Source organism: Gouania willdenowi, chromosome 12 (genome assembly GCF_900634775.1).
Source record: "Gouania willdenowi chromosome 12, fGouWil2.1, whole genome shotgun sequence".
In the NCBI taxonomy this organism is placed as follows: domain Eukaryota; kingdom Metazoa; phylum Chordata; class Actinopteri; order Blenniiformes; family Gobiesocidae; genus Gouania; species Gouania willdenowi.
In genome coordinates this window covers 10060134-10076734 of record NC_041055.1, presented here as the reverse complement: position 1 = coordinate 10076734, position 16601 = coordinate 10060134, and the positions used below count along the sequence as shown (strand labels likewise).

The 16601-nt window shown below is 37.5% G+C and overlaps 1 protein-coding gene across 2 annotated transcripts in view; it reads right to left on the bottom strand.

Moving 5' to 3' along the window:
• The window catches only part of dcc (DCC netrin 1 receptor), a 400100-nt gene that overhangs the window by 201187 nt on the left and 182312 nt on the right, over positions 1–16601 (bottom strand). For both annotated transcript variants that reach the window (XM_028463510.1, XM_028463511.1), the window contains 2 exons: positions 10504–10654; positions 5792–5928 (listed from right to left, as the gene is read on the bottom strand). In XM_028463510.1, coding sequence (XP_028319311.1) covers positions 5792–5928; positions 10504–10654 — 288 coding nt within the window. The remainder of the gene's footprint in view (positions 1–5791; positions 5929–10503; positions 10655–16601) is intronic.

Sequence of the window (16601 nt, the reverse complement as noted above, 5' to 3'; positions counted from 1 at the left end):
CATGCTGACTTACGTTGTTCCTTCCGCTGTGGTAGACGTTAAAATCTCAGTTATTAATCTAACAGAACGTGTAACTGTGTCACATCCTGCTGCTCTTTAGGAAGATAAACTCTATGTCACATTTCACAAAGTATTTACACCAGCCCTTTGTTTTTTTTGCCAGAACGTCTTCATCCATCATCTCTGTTCTGAGTTGTTTCTGGGTTTTGTTGCCGCTGTCGGCACTAATCTCGCGAGAACTGCCACCAAGCCAGGCCATTTCAAGTGTCAGTTCTCACGAGGCTAGTGACGGCGTTCAGTTTAGCAAGGCATCTTTTAATTATTATTACATTAAAATACGGGATATTTACGGGAAAATACTAATACGGGAAGATGGCGAGAAAGAGGGGTAAAATATGGGATACTTGACAGGTATGATTTATGTGCACAAAGCATCTGATTGTAAATTTAAACAATTATGTAAAATAATGTAATTTTTAATGTTTTACATAACCTCTTAATTATGTTTGCATTCATTACGGTGCTGAGATACCTGCTTTGTCACTTTGAGCTGAAACTGACAGCTCTCTTTTGTGGTAGATTTGAACCTCTCTGAGACTTTCTGCTGAAACAAAAGGCTTTTTTTATTGCTTGTGTGGCAAAATGACACATGAATGAGGTTCAATTAAGTTTCAATACATGTTTTAAAAAGGTTATCATGGCCAATGGATTGTGTATAACTCTTACATAACCAACAACAAAAGTGTGTGTGACGATCCCAGAACTATCTTCATCTGCACTTTTTCATGTTTACAAGATTTTTGGGAATGTGCCACTCATGTTTAAACATGAGAACACAACCTTTCATAATCAGATCTCAGACTGAACACACACTCCTACAGTTTATTGTAAACATGGTGCCATTTTGAAACGGGCGGCTGTTTAAAGCGCAGTGCACACAGAATATGAATGTTGTGTGAACAGAAAGCAGGTCTCAGGGGAAACGCTGAGACAAAGACATGAAAGGACAGACGAGCAGAAAGGCCCAGCTGGAACGAGACTGAAACACCCGAAAGGATAATTTGCTGTATTTCTCCAGAGAACCTAACAAACAACAGCTGGTTCTGTTGGAATTCAGCTGTCTTTGCTTACAGAGACAACAACGTTCTGCTTCAAAAAGCATCAAGAATTAGGATTATTATTATTATTTATTTATCTTTTTTTCAAACTAATTTAACTTAATGATAAAAAAGAAAACTGTTTGCAAACAAAATTGTTTTAAAGTGAAGGCATACTTAATAATAATCAACATCTAACTTTTTTCTCCTCATGTGGAGGAGCAAAGGCTCCACCATGAGTGCAGAAAATTGACTTTGGTTTTCTGTTTTGTTTTAGTGCAAAATTAATAAAAAAAATTAAAAATAACATGACAGGCGTGTTATTTTTCAGGATAGTTATCACAACATGATCAAACTAGGGCTGGGTGATATATGGACACACTGAACATACGTTGAGTGCAGGTGGGCGACCAAAAAAAAAAATCAATGTGAACCAGTTCAAATATTGAAATGCAAAATTATGTGGCTAAGATTTAAGGATTGATAGAGGTGAATAATGGGAATCAGCTCCTGATTGGAAGCTGATTTGTTTTTGTTTTTTAGCAACGCGTGTGGCTCCGTCTGATCATTGGATCATGGAGTGGAGAGGGCGGGGCTACAGACAGAACAGGAAGAGAACGAAACTGGAGTGGAAGAAACAAGTTGATGAGGGACTATGCAAGTAGGTGAGGAAAATGAGTGAAAGTAAACGGAATACAGTTTTGTCATGGAGAGTTCCAGAGCAGACTGTAAACAGACATGAGGAAGTGGTGCCCCACCCCCGCTCCAAAAAAAAAAAAAAAAAAAAAAAAAATCAAACAAAATGAATTCTACAACACAAAGTAACAAATAAATTACACAAATTGAGACAAAAATATATCAAATAAATCCAAAACCACAACAAAAATGCACAAAAGGACACTGAAAACACAGAACACAACATAATACACAATATTACTTAAAAAGATAACATTTAACATTTAACATTTAAAAAAGATACAAAATGACTCCAAAAACATACCGAAATACACAAAAACTATTGTTCTTTTCTGAATTAATGCTTAGATTGGCTGTTATTCTAAATACTGACATGAATGTTGCTAATAATGTTGCTCCTAAAATCAGACATTCATATTTCTGTGGTGTAGACTGTGTCATTTAAACATTTCATATCACACAGGCTCCACAAACAACCTGCACAGACCCATGAGTGCAGTCCATCTGGCAGTGACACTAGCTGGATCTTTTGGGGTTTATAGTTTATTACCATAGCTCTCTGTTCGATATTAAGTTTCCCAAATAAAACCTCCACTAATGAATAGTAAATATTCACTATTTTGTTAAACAGTGCCAAAGCTCTCCCTGCTGCTAAATAATAAACATAATTTGATCCACTCAACCACAGGGTAAAATCTAGGTTACAGCTCATTTTGGCAAGTGCCCTGATTGGGACTGAACAGTAAACTATGCCTCACAGTGTGGTTTATATTTACCTTCTCACCCAAAGTGCTGACTGTGTGCTGGACACTGCACAGATTTGTGCAATCGATTCAAACCAAATATACAAGTTTTATTCACATTGAAGAGATGGAGATGAAATAGCTTAAAAAATGAAAAAATGACGGTATGAATACACCTGAGGTGACTATAAAACAGAAAATAAGAAACAACTGTTCAATACAGAAAATGTAGGCCTTAAGGTTTGTTTCTTTAAGATAACACCTACTTTTTAAAGTGTTTGAGATTTCTAGGTTTTATTTAAGCTGAAACAGTGGTTAAAATTAGACTTTGTATAACTTATAGTTTACAACAGTGATAAGAGAAAGTATGGACCGTAAGGAAATGTAAATGTCATTTACAAAGGACGCATTCGATAGATCCAAGTACTGGAAAGAAGGGGAAGGCCATTTTTTTTTTCTTCTAACGCAACTGGCAAATCATGTAAATCCTAAACATTGGACTTCTCTGTTCTGTAGTTAGACACATATTCTCATTCAATTGTAGGAAGTCAGACTGAGATGACCTGGCAATAAAAACACTTTTTGCACAATTGGAATTATTTACACTTTTATGACTCTAAGCAGATACTGGAGCAGAGGACCAGAGAACTTCTTCAATCCAACCCTCCGGCACATCCTGGAACAAATACATCCTCCCCAAAAAACACACATTCAAGCAGGGGCTAGAAAATGTAATTTGAGACCCTTCAGACCACAGAAACAACTTCAACTAACATGTGAAAAAACTTCAAACACAATCTAATGCTTCACAAAAACCATGACTATGACATCGCAGATGCCACAACACACCTTTTAATTATGGGACCAGTGATTTGAATCAATCCAGGATGCAGACAGGCATTCTGCTCTACGCCAGAATTAAAGACGAACATGTTTTAAACACAATTTTGAAATGTACTTTTCCTTCACAGTCATTAAGTATTTGGTGTTTACATAAATTCAAGATATACGATTCTCAACTTTTAACAGTGTTTTATTTCCAGGAGAAACAACTCTGTGTGTGTCTTTATTTAATGTATGTTTTCATTACAAATTTAAAACTTTTTTTGGGTGAAGTGTATGAAGTTTTAAATAATAATTTAAACAAATTAAGAGTAAATATTGGGAAAGTTACTTTCAATGATTAATTAGCACAATGTAAATAAAAAACAGATAAAACCTTGAGAACATGGAAGAAGCCATCTTTTTTTCTGAAACAACAGCTCACATCCACATGGAAGCCGTGCATTCTTTGTTCTTAGTACATAGCCACACCCACAATCCGCCAACTTGTCTCCTCACAGTAAAGTTAAAATACCCGTCTCTTTTGCTAACCAATCAGAACTACACCACCTAGAATTCAGATAGTAGTTTTAACCAATCAGATCATATTTCGGCCTGACTATAAATTGCATTGTCTCCCTCTTTTTCACGCTCTTGTTCCTGAACTCCTTGTTGCTTTGTCTTCAGTGAAGTTTTCCAGTTTTGTAGAAAGTCAGAAAAATTATTTAACCTCTTTTTCCCGGTCAAGACGTGGCTTCAGGCCACTTCAGCGATGACCAACTTTAATTTTTTATTTTTGGAATAGCCAAGCCACTTTTAATTCCCTTTTTGGAGCCATTTTTATCGCTACAATAAGTAACTTTGAACCAAAATCTAGTGCTTTGATCAGGAGGCTCATTTTGGGACGTAAAAGCCTCCTTTCAGATGTTGCAGTGAGTGGAAAAACCTGAACCCGCAAACAAGCCCCAGACGGCTACTTCTACGGGTTGTGCCAACTCGGACTGAAAGAACCGCTTCACCTGGTGAAGCAGGACCTGCTTCCCCCTTTCTCTCCAACCACGTGACATAGAACCGTTACAGTCCAAGGCTGGCGCATAAGAAGGTAAAACACTCACTCAACACTGGCGAGCGGTGGCTTAAATCCAAACAAAACCTCTCGATCAAAACTGTAGATTCATAGACAACAGAATTCAACTTTTGTAAAAGTTTTATGAATTTCATCACATTCTATTTTTCTTTCTCCTCATTCTTAGTGTTAAAACCCACATACAGTAGAACACCTACGAATATCACATATTAGACCCCACTTCATAATGTGTACATACCTAAAATTTGTGTATAAATGTGTACATAATGTGGATATCAGGTTGTCAAGTAATCTGTGAATAATTGTGACATTGCTACGATTTATCATCATGCTTGTATTTTATGTTAATAGCCTAGAAAAGAAAAAAAATGTACATATTATAAACGCTGTGTTTTTATTGACATTCAAACTTTTATTAAACCTCTATTCCAACGCCAAGAGCCCACCAAACAAGAGAACTACATGCATAAAGTGACCTGGCACAGTTCAACTTAATTCCAGATGGCACTCCGGGCATAATTATTGTTAATATTAAAAAAGAATTAATTTTCTCAAACATGAATACCTTTGTTCCCTGACACCATAAAAAAAGACATTATTTAAATAGAATATTTGTAAGAAAGAATGTAGTTGCATGCCAATCACAGCAAAGTAGGATAGCTGAGTAACATATTTCTACAATCACATCGGCAGATGCCGTGGAAATGTTCTGTACACAGAGGAGAATTACATTTAAAAAAATGCCTGGAAGGTATGGGCTTCCAAGCCATAAATGTAATTTCTGAGGTGTTTAAAATTTCTGGAATCCCTCTGCAGCATCAGAGTGAATCCTGCAGCGGTGCAGACAATAAATACCAACATATTTTATTTATAAAACCTCCTGAAGCAAACAGACGGATCCCATTTCATATTTCATGCGGGCTGTATTTGATTCTGGATGTGATTCTCTGTCTCAGAGAGCTTGTGTGCTGACACAAGGGGCTTTTTGTCAGCAGAAGGTAAACCTGTTTTATATTCAATTCTTTTTCTTTCTTTCTGAAAGATGTCAGGACAGAACCTGTTTTCACTTGGGACGTTTTATTTCTTTCGCAGTTGTGATATTTCTTTTATATTCCTCGTAAAACACGCCAGTGAAAACGTGCATGTACTGTATAATGTATTTTTAACATCTCCACAAGAAAGCATGGTAGGGGTACCATCATGATGTAGGGTTGCCTAGCCTTTCCATGGTCAAACAATTTTGTGGCTATACAGAGATTCTTTAAACTTGTGTTAGACAGAAGATTTCTGCAGTTTTCAGTCGTTCAACAAAAAGGCAGAAACACATGAAACGAGTATTGTCTTACCTAATACACTCAGCTCAGCGTGTGCAGTGATGTTGTGATTCTTGTTGGAGGCTGTACAGCTGTAGGAGCCAGAATCATCATCAGTGACACTTCGGATGATCAGATTGGTGCCCGCCAGCAGAGAATACTTCTTGTTCCTACAAAAAAAAAAAAAAAAATCTCATGCTTGATCTTTTCATTCCATTTTTTTTCTTTTCGTATGAATATATGATTTTCTACGGCTGAATCTCTACTGCAGTTTTTTTTTTTTTTTTTTCAGACAGTATCTTAAAAAAAACTAATCTACTGTATATCTCTGGGGTTTGTAATTCTTTGGTTAAAAATGTCCTGCAGTGGTTTCTAACCTTTATAAAATCAGGGCCCAAATCTTGAGGAACAAAGCCCCCCTTTTTTTGATATTTTATTACTCTATATATAATTAAATCAAGTCCAACTGCAGTTTAACAAGCTAAATCAAAAATACATAAACTAAAGTTCAAAGAATTATTTAATCAATGTGCTGCCAGTAGACACCTTAGGGCTAAAGTCAGAAAGATTGACAAAACAATATTAAAGAAAAATTAAATTAAAATTAAAACTTTGATATAAAAAATATTCAATTATCATTAAATATGTTTATAGTAATTGGAAACTATACAAATTAAAACACTAAACACATTTTGAAAAAGACTATCCCCTCAAAATAAGTATATTGAACATGAACTACAAGTATATACAATAGATTGAGTAAAAATGTAGTTTTATGATCTTTAGAACCAAACCTCAGAGTGTGTGATGGTCTGCAGCTTCTTTAAAGAGCAACTGAACCCCAAGTTCTGCTGATTACATATAAAATTGGGCATGCTGTAGGGTTGATTGATCCTAGTCTAGTATTAGTCTAGTCCAGGGGTGTCCAAACTTTTTGAAAAGGGCCAGATTTAGTGAGGTGAAAATGCGTGGGGGCCAACAATTCACCCTGAAATTCTTTGAACCATTAACATCAAATGCAAATAAACTATTTTATGAGTTGTATTGAAAATGGAACACTTATCATATTAAAATCACTGCTTTATATATGTGAAGATCACAAAATGAAGAAAACGTGTCTTGGGGGAAAAAAAAAAAAAACAACTTACTGGAATATTAAATATATCTATTTATTTCTATTTATAAAACATGTAAACACCAACAATTATGTTATTCAAATGTCTTATTCAGTGAAATATAAAATTGCTTTTTGTATTTTTGTATTTTATTTTTTTTAAACTGTGGTCAATGGTGCCGCCGGGCCACATATTATTGATTTCATGAAAGAGGCTGCGGGCCAGTGGAAATTTAAACAGGGGCCGCAATTGGCCCCCGGGCCGGACTTTGGACATGCCTGGTCTAGTCCTAGTATTTTTTTGTGAAAAAACAGTCAGAGTGACAGAATGATGGGTTGAAACCCGACTATTACAATTTTGCTATTGGTTGAGAATGTTATGGTGGCGTTTTGGTGCTTCTTGCGTCACAAGCCAGCACTGTTGGCCCCGCCCCTCTTATAAACATGAAAACACTTGGGATGACCAGATTAACTGATGGGTTATCAAACCCCAAATTAGCAAACTTGCAGGTTTATTAGGAGCTACAAAGGAAGTTTCTTTTCGTTTTTTTTGCTACTGCAAACCCAATTTTGCAGCCAGGCCAGCAGAAAGAGCGGGGGCAGGAAGCCCCAGGCCAACCCCCCATGGCCGACCAGATGCCTCCAAGATCCCCAGCCGAGAGGCAGTCACCGCCCCCCAACATACACACCCGAGAAATCCCCAGATCACCTTTAATCGATGCCGTCCGTGCGATGAGCCTTAGTCATTGCTAAATAATAACCCCCCCCCATTAAGGGCCCAGCCAGACCGCCATACCAATAATGCTTTTTTTCCATAGAAAACCTGCACAGACTTCCCCACCAAAGAAGGATTTAAAAATACTTCCTCGTAACTTTAATGTAACTGGCTTGCTGAGTGTCTTCATCAGTTTATTTAAGGTTCTATGTAAGTAAACAGATTGGGTCACTGTGTGGCGAGAAGCTGAATTGTTACTAAGGGTTCCATTGATGGTACAGTACAGGTATATGAGTCCCAGTAGAGCTTTATACATAGCAACTATCCTGGTTCAATTAGTGTTATATGTGAAATCTGTGGCGTTTTCTTTAATCCATGAGTTCCTGTGGCCCCTTGTGGCCCAAAATTGCGAACCGAATGTACTTTCATGGCCCACAAGGTAAATACTAAGTATGAATAACTGGCTGCGATGCAAGCGATGTGAATGCACCTTCTTTCAATAAACCCACAGGTAAACATACAATTTGATGTAAAAATGAATGCCATGAAAGTTTATTTCATTGTGTGCTGTGTTACAATGAAGGTCATCTAAACCCTGGGAATAGTGTGTCATAAGTGGTGTGAAGTTATCCTGCAGAAGCACAAGTGCACCCTAAGCAAATATGTTAAAAGATAATTGAGAGGTAAAAGTCTGAGGACGGATAGGAAAAATGTCTCTGTCAATTTACATCCTCTGGTGTTTAATTATTTCTGCTATCATAAAATGAAAAAATATGGTCAATTTGAACATCTGCCAAGACCTAAATGTCCTCATAAATGGACTGAATCCAACGAGCAAGGCCCGCATAAGACAATTCTGAGTTTAGAGCTACACCAGTCGGGGTGCAGAATACTGGGGTTAAACAGGACAGTTGTATGAGGTCAGTTTGTAAACTTTAAAATTAGACTTGACCAGGGAAGATAAAAAAGCGGAGAAGACGTTTTTCAGCAGCTTGGCCTGTAAGGAATGAACAAAACCCTCGGTGTGTGAAAAGAACTTTTAGCGAGACAGTTGATCCATTGTTGGAGAGACACAGTGAAATCTCAGGAAGGAGAACTTTTTGCTCCTCACAGAAAGCTAAACTGAGCAGTTCATGCTTGATCCTTTCATTTCAACAAACCTCAGGCACAAGAACAGAAGAAGCAGATGATTTTTTTTTAAACTGCACTAGTGGTGCACAGTGGATCTCTGTATCCTCACACTTTGTCTATCAATGTTGTTTTTTTTTATATAATAAATTAAAAAGCAAATCTATAATTAAAAAAAAAAAAAAAAAAAAAGATGTAAGGAGCTCCTTTTATAATTTGTGTGTTACTATGAGTAGTTCACAACCACAAAGCTGCACCTTTTAATCTGCCGAAGCGAGATGCACGGACGCAGGGTCATGCACAAGCCAACGTAAGACCCACATGACCTTGAGACCAGATTTTGGGTTCAGCTAATGTTGTCTTTTTATTTTTCCAAGGGTGCATTCACATTGATGGATCTTAGCAGTTAAAACTCTCCATGATGAGTTTTTCTTGGATGGTACATCTTGTTTGGGCAGTGTGAACACAAACAAAGTCTAGAGAGGATCAAACAGGCAAATTCTAGAGCGATTCAGAGCGTTTCCAATTGATGCCTAGAACGATTAGGAGTTTTAAAACCACAAAAACGCAATGTATCCTCTTGCTGCTCCATGGTTGAATGTTGTGAAAGAACAAACGGAGAAGGCAGAATTTGCTGTGCACTCTCAAATGCTCGCTTTGACCCATTATTGTGAATAGGGGTGTGAAAAAAAAAATCGATTTCACGATATATCACAATTTTTTGGGTGCCGATTTTAAATAATTTTTTTTAATTTAAAATATAGATTTATTTATTTATTTATTTATTCAATATTTTGATGTATTTGTGCAATATTTCACTGGTGGTTACAATGCTTTCAATGTGTTATTTGATGCACATGATTTAATGATGGCAGTGTGTAATGCCTGCAATATTTATGCATGCACATATAATCTGTTCAGATCAGTGTTTAAACTGACACAATAGGATACATTATAATTTTTTCTTATTTTTGTGCATTATCAGTAAAGCAGGGTGTTTTATCCTTCATGTTCTCACTTACAGTAGTTACAATGTCGTCATTACGTTGTCATGGTTACTTTGAGACTTCTACACAGTACGTTCAGTGAAAAGAAGCTTGTTTCAATTTATTTTATGATGGCAGTGTACAACACTATTTTCTTTTTTTCAGTAAAAATGTGCAAAAACACTAATAATAAATAATAATAATAAATAGGATATTTTGAAGCAAATCTTCTGATGAACATACTGTATACAGCAACTTGATTTTTCATCTCTACGTTTAATTTTGATATTAAAAGAATATTGAGGTTATTTGTCATTGCACATGTTACAGAGCAACAAACACCCTTAGTTGATGTCCAATCTGGTTACCGCTTAAATAGTTTGGCCAAGCCCCTATATTATGTGGTGTCATGGTTTAGTGTTAATGTGTCACTCAATTTGGTCAATTTTGTTGCTTGTATTTTCAGTAAAGTTACACTTTGTTTGGACTCTTTTAAAAGCCTAAATATTCAGTTAAGTTATTTTGAGTGAATAAAACTTACTCAGCAAACTGAGGATTCTCTCATTGCTTCGCTGTCACTTTCAATTGTCGATTTTATGGCTTTTTTAACAGCTTTGTGATAGAAAAATACATATATAGAGGTTTTTCACCAATGTGAATCTGTGTGTTGCATGTACAGTATCTGCATCATGTTGTGTTGTCTTTGACGACTATGAAGGAACCTGAATCATTGAAAAGTCAGTCATGTTTTGGTTAGCTCAGCACATTGTGCCGACACTACAAAAGAGGAAATCACACAGACCAACTCTGAATCTGCTCTGTTCCTCTTCTCCACTGGATGGTCGGTGTCGGATATCCAGAAGCACAACATTCCAGCACCGCATCTGTTCCGAGAAGAGCTGACACTTTAGACGGACGCTGGAGAAACTGGAGGTTTCGGGTCAGTCCTGGTTCTGAAAGAGGAGGAAAAGAAGGTGGGATATTGTGTTAATAAGAGTGTTTTTGGTTAAGTACTAGATAAAATAGAAATGGTAACACCTTTCCACCAAAGTTTCTACATTTAAGTATGTCTTGTCAAAACAAGGACTTGTGAACATATTAAATAAATGACACAATTTGGTCTATTTATGGTGATGATGATAGTAAATGGATGAATACTTCTTAGAACAGACCTGAACAACTACAAATGAAGTGACATCTGGACCATTTCACAAGGTGTATTTGCTCACAAATGTGTGGATTTAACAGCACACACTCATGAGAGACACATTACCCTTTTTATGTAATATATGAACCTCAAAGTCGAAAGTAGGAAACAGATGGTGAAGGTTTTGTTATTGTTGACAACATTGTTTTCCCAAGTTCATAGAAGTACTTTTAAGGAGCATCATGCATCTTGCTGTTACTAATGCTGTCATTAGTGAGGTAGAGGTCATTTTTCTTTGAGGGAGAATATGCGTCTTACACAACTTCATCCATGTGCGTTGTGACATAATTCAAAGTCAAAAAGTAGCAATGAAAAGTCAAACTTTTAAAGACGGGAGCAAGGTAACATTAAACACACAAAATGAAAGCCTGTAGAATACCTGAGCACCACCAGATCAGAACAGTTCCGAGCCATGTTTCAACACATTGCTGGAGATCTGTAGAAGTACACAACCAACGCTCAGAACCTGCACTGCAGATACCAACAAACAGCAACCTGATTTTCTGTGATCTCAGAAAACTTATGGAAAAATGGAATCCATGTTTTGAAATAAAAAAAAGCAATCTGACCCGTTTTGTTTTTAATTAATATTTCTCTCTTTTTATTGGGGCGACTGTTGCTCAGGTGGTAGAGGGGATGTCCTCTGATTGAGAGGTTGTGGGTTTCATCCCAGGATATATACCTGTGTATGTGTTGAAATGTCCTTTGGCAAACTTGGTATAAGTTTGCAGACAGGATACCCCCACCCATACACCCAGGGCTGGACTGGGACAAAAATTCAGCCCTGGCATTTGATGTCAAGACCAGCCCACTACATTATCAGAGGATAAGCTGTTATTAAGATAGTGATGCTCAACATGCGGCCTACATTTTGCCTCTTTTTTTCCACATTTTTGCCCTTTTTCACTAATGTTTGCCACATTTTGCTGATTGAAGTTACCCTTTGCCATTACATATTACTTAATTCCTCTTTATTTGCCTATTTTTGGCTTTTGGCCCATTTTAGTCACTCTACACTCTTTTCTTGCCACATTTTTGCCACTTTTGGACCATTTTTGGCCACATGTTACGGTGTCTGCCTCCACTCGCTCGTAAGAAAAAAACAAAATTGTAGCGGACCAGACGGTCCACTTCGGATCAACGGGTTAACGGACCACCGGGAGGATGCCCGGTATGCCAGATGGCCAGCCCACCCCTGCATACGCCCTACTAATGTAAAACCCTGATGAAAGAACTATTACTCATATGAAAAAATAACCAAATCTAGATGACGAAGGTGGTAATCCAGCAGCAACTGAAGAAGACAGCTTGACAGAATTTAACAATGAGATCGCCAAGGACCAGCTCGCACAGGATACTACATCCTCCCAGCCTAACAAGAAGTAAATACAGCCATTAGAAATTTCCCAAAGGAAAGTCAGAATGAATTGCAATCTGCCCGGTGAGGAGGAGGAGTGTAAGAAGGTACAGGAGAACTGTTAATCAAGTTAATTATCTGAAGATGTACTCCACAGGCCTTTCGGTTCAGGATGTCAAAAGGACAATTGCCAAAAAGCAGTCATGTCATGCACACAGTGACACTGGCACTGTAACTCTGCCATAGTAGGTCATGCTCTGCTCCCTCTTAAATCTGCCTCAGGGCAGTCGGTTCTTCAAAGGTTGACTTTAAGAATTTCTCAAGGAAAAGAGAAATTACATCATCTCTGTGGAGCTAAGGCATGCACATAGTAATGATGGGCTATATATGAATATTTTAATCTATGTTGATATATTTAAAAGCATGATATCACACGGGTCAATATTGTTTACATCAATATACTGTAGTTCATTTTGCATTAAAATAGCAATATATTTTTTTTTTTCCATTGGTCGCAAGTCCGCACCTATTTCTCCTCTCCCTTTCTCGTGTCCATGTCTCACACAGCCACTCTGCTCCACCAGAGATCCGGAGGTCTCTGCGGGTCGACAATGTTGTAAACACGACTTAAAACAACTCGTTATTGTCGCACTGCACGTTTATTGCATGCAGGGGAAGCTCAAACACTGCCTATCTGTCGTTTGCAGACAGGACGGTAACAGAAAAGTAACTCCGTCCATGCACACAAATGATGAAAAAAGCAGGTCTGACTCAACTCTGACCTTACATTACCATGGCCCTTCCACAGACAGTCCTCATATGGCCATCATTACAGTGCGTGCGCGTATGCATGTTAGTAGTGGTAACTGTTATATTATAATACTTTGGATAATAGTATCTGATCAATTCAGATCACTATGCTATAATAGTTAGGGGAAAACATATCACAGAGAAAACATCAATATACAATCCAATCCAATTTATTTATAAAGCACTATTCAAAACAACTCAGTTGAAAAAAGTGCTGTACAACAGGGCAATAAAATGACAATTATAAATGCAACACTACAGTGGCATCACAGAGTACAACTGGAACAGTAAGTGTCACAATCAAAACTGGTTAAACGCCAAAGAGAACATGCGTGTCTGAAGGTGTGATTTAAAAACAGGAAGGGAGTCAGCCTGTCGAATGTACAGTCAGCTCATTCCACAGTTTGGGACCAACAACAGAAAACACTTGATCTCCTCTAAGTTTGCGATGCGTCTGAGGGACCAGAAGCAACGCTTGATAGGCTGACCTGAGTGAACATGCTGGGGAGTAGGACACGAGCAGGTCAGACAGATAACGCGAGGCAAGGCCATTGAGGAATTTAAAAACAAATAACAGAATTTTCAAATCAATTCTGTATTGGACTGGGAGCCAGTGAAGGGAAGACAGAACTGGTGAAACATGGTCATGTTTTTGTGAGCCAGTTAGAAGGCGCGCAGCAGCATTCTGAGCCAGCTGCAGGAACTAGAGGTGTGAGAAAAAAATCGATTCTTAGATGCATCGAGATTCGGAGGTGGACGATTCTGAATCGATTCCTTAATTTCCAGTAATCGAAAATCTAAATTTTACAGGCCGTTTATAAGTCTGACGTGCAGCGCGTTTCCAGAGGGACACTTTAAAGAGAGCACCACAAAAAGGAAGCATGGACGTGCAGGAGTTAAGACCAGCCCTGTGCAGCTTAAAATCTGATGTTTCTTTAATGTCCACGGTGGAAATGAACTGGACAAGAGCCACGCTGTATGTAAGCTCTGTTACAATAAAATTAAGTACTTTGGGAACACAACGAACATGAAAAGCCCTATAGCACGCTTTCACCCAGAGGAGGAGGCAAAGTCGGCTGCTGCTGTGGCTCAAAGTACCTCTGCTAACCAGAGAACAATCGAACAAGTCACAACAAAGCTTCCACCCTCTTCGGAAAAGGTAAAGTGGATTAACAAGTTGATAGCAACATTTATTGCTAAGGATTTACATCCTTACTCGGTCGTGGAAAACCAGGGCTTTTGGGCGCTGCTGCATACTTGGAGCCGAGATAAACCATCACTTCTTGACGGTACTTTAATGATACGGCCATCCCGAAGATATACAACCAACCAAAACAGAAGTCATAGCATCGCTGCAAAAAGCGGGTAGGATAGCAGTGACATGTGATGCGTGGCCATCTTATAACCGTGCACTTTATCTCTTATGATTGGAAGCTAATGTCATACGTCATTTTTATTTTTTTGTTGTTACAAGGAAGGGTGCTACTCCCTTTGTTTCAAAAACATTTCAGTTCACACACTTCTTCCATTAGTGTAATAAAGGATAATGAACGGTAATGTATCTCTTTTTTTCTAACTACAAATAATAAGTATTTTTATACAGTGCGCGGACACAGTGAATACAGCAGATATTTTGTGAATAAAACATGCATCAAAATACATTAAATAATCGGTTTAGAAACAAATCGAAGCCCCTTGAATCGTAATCGAATCGAATCGTGAGGTGTCTAAAGATTTCCACCCTGACTGACTGATGCCAGTGTACAGGGCGCTACATTAGTATATTGAATATTGCCACTTTTGGTTCGATTGTATGCATTAAAGCATCATCTCAAGGCAAGAGCAAAATATTGCGATATATATCGTATATCATGATAGAGCTTGAAAATATAGATATATTTAAAAACAAAGGCCATGTCGCCCAGCCCGAGTACATATTAACCATGACTGCTTTCACTGTCACCAAATGTCATTATTTACACAATGCAAACTCTTCATTAGCCATAAGCAACAACACATCACTGTACTAATGTGAAGAGAGGTTTATTTCCCTGTAATATTAACCAAAGTATAATACTCAGAACATGTATCCTCTCAGACACTGCCTTGATGTATTCCTCCTCTTTAAAAGTTAAAGAAGGCCATATTCTGCTAAGTGGGTTGAGCGCCCGCCCCATGTACGGAGGCTGTAGTTCCTCACCTGCAGCCGGTCCAGGTTCGATTCCCGGCCTGGGACCCTTTGCTGCGTGTCATTCCCTGCTCTCTCTGATCCCTTTCCTGTCAAGCAACTGTCATATAAAGGCCACTAGAGCCCAAAAAAATCCTTTATATAAAAAAAAAAAAAATTTATTATATTTAATTATTCATAACATCAAAAATCTGACCGTCACAAGCGTGCAATAAGTTCTTTAATCAACAATAAAAGCGGTCAAGGGAAAGGAAGAGGATGGGATAAACTTCATTAGAAAAACTTGATTGCCTCTGCAGCTCTTCACAATCAAAAATGCAAATGTAAGTTTGAATGTCATCAAGAATCAAACAACAAAAAAGCATGATCATCTGCAGAGGAGCAGATTTGCAAACATGAAAACACGAGGAAAGGGAAAACATCCTTATTTGTTTGTTTGAGCCACTTTTGGATTACAATCACACCAGTGTATCCTGGAGCATTTGCCCAAAAAATCTGTGCTTTTTGGGTGGGTTAGATCACGTTAATGATGTCTAGAGTGATTCTTTTGGTCTGACTCCGAGTGTTTGCAATGTATCCTTTATTTATTTTTTAAATTTAAGCTACGAAGTAAATGTAAAGCGTGATGATTTGATGAAAACAATAAATGTGTAGAGCCTTCGATTTTCTGTGAATTCTGAAAACTTGTTAATTTTTGTTCTGGTTCGTCTTCATTTTCTTTTTTTACTCCTTGATTGATATTATTAAAATTATGCAAAAATTGTAAAATGACAGAATATACCCTCACATATAGGATAATATGTTTTTACATTAAATGCATCCCAATAAACAAGTGAAGAACAAAACAGTTATGTCAGTTCATGCGCAAAATCTGCCATGAAATAATGCATTATAACAAATTTCACATCCAGAAAAGAAATTGCTACAAGCCACGGACTAAATGCTCACCAACATGTTTTGGAACAATATCACACATTTCCATTATATTTTTCACCATAAAACAGGTTCTTAGTGTAAGTAACAAACGGCTGGACATCAAATCTTATCCCATATCTTATTATTTCAGTGCATTCTTTGGCCCCGTTGCTGCAGCATGAAAATATAAAAATAATAAAAGTTAACTCAATTATCCCTATTAGGCATTATTTTCAGGTGTTTCATAGACAGTGTATCATAATTGTTGCACTAGTACTGAACTGCAGCCTAAATAATTGGAGCTAAGTTTTCACAAATAGTGAATAAAAACACAAAATTATGACAAGCCAAAAAATATCAGCTGTTCTCTGCCCAGTGTGAAAACATCCTTAAATTAAAGATTAATTGTCTGGGAAAAAAAAA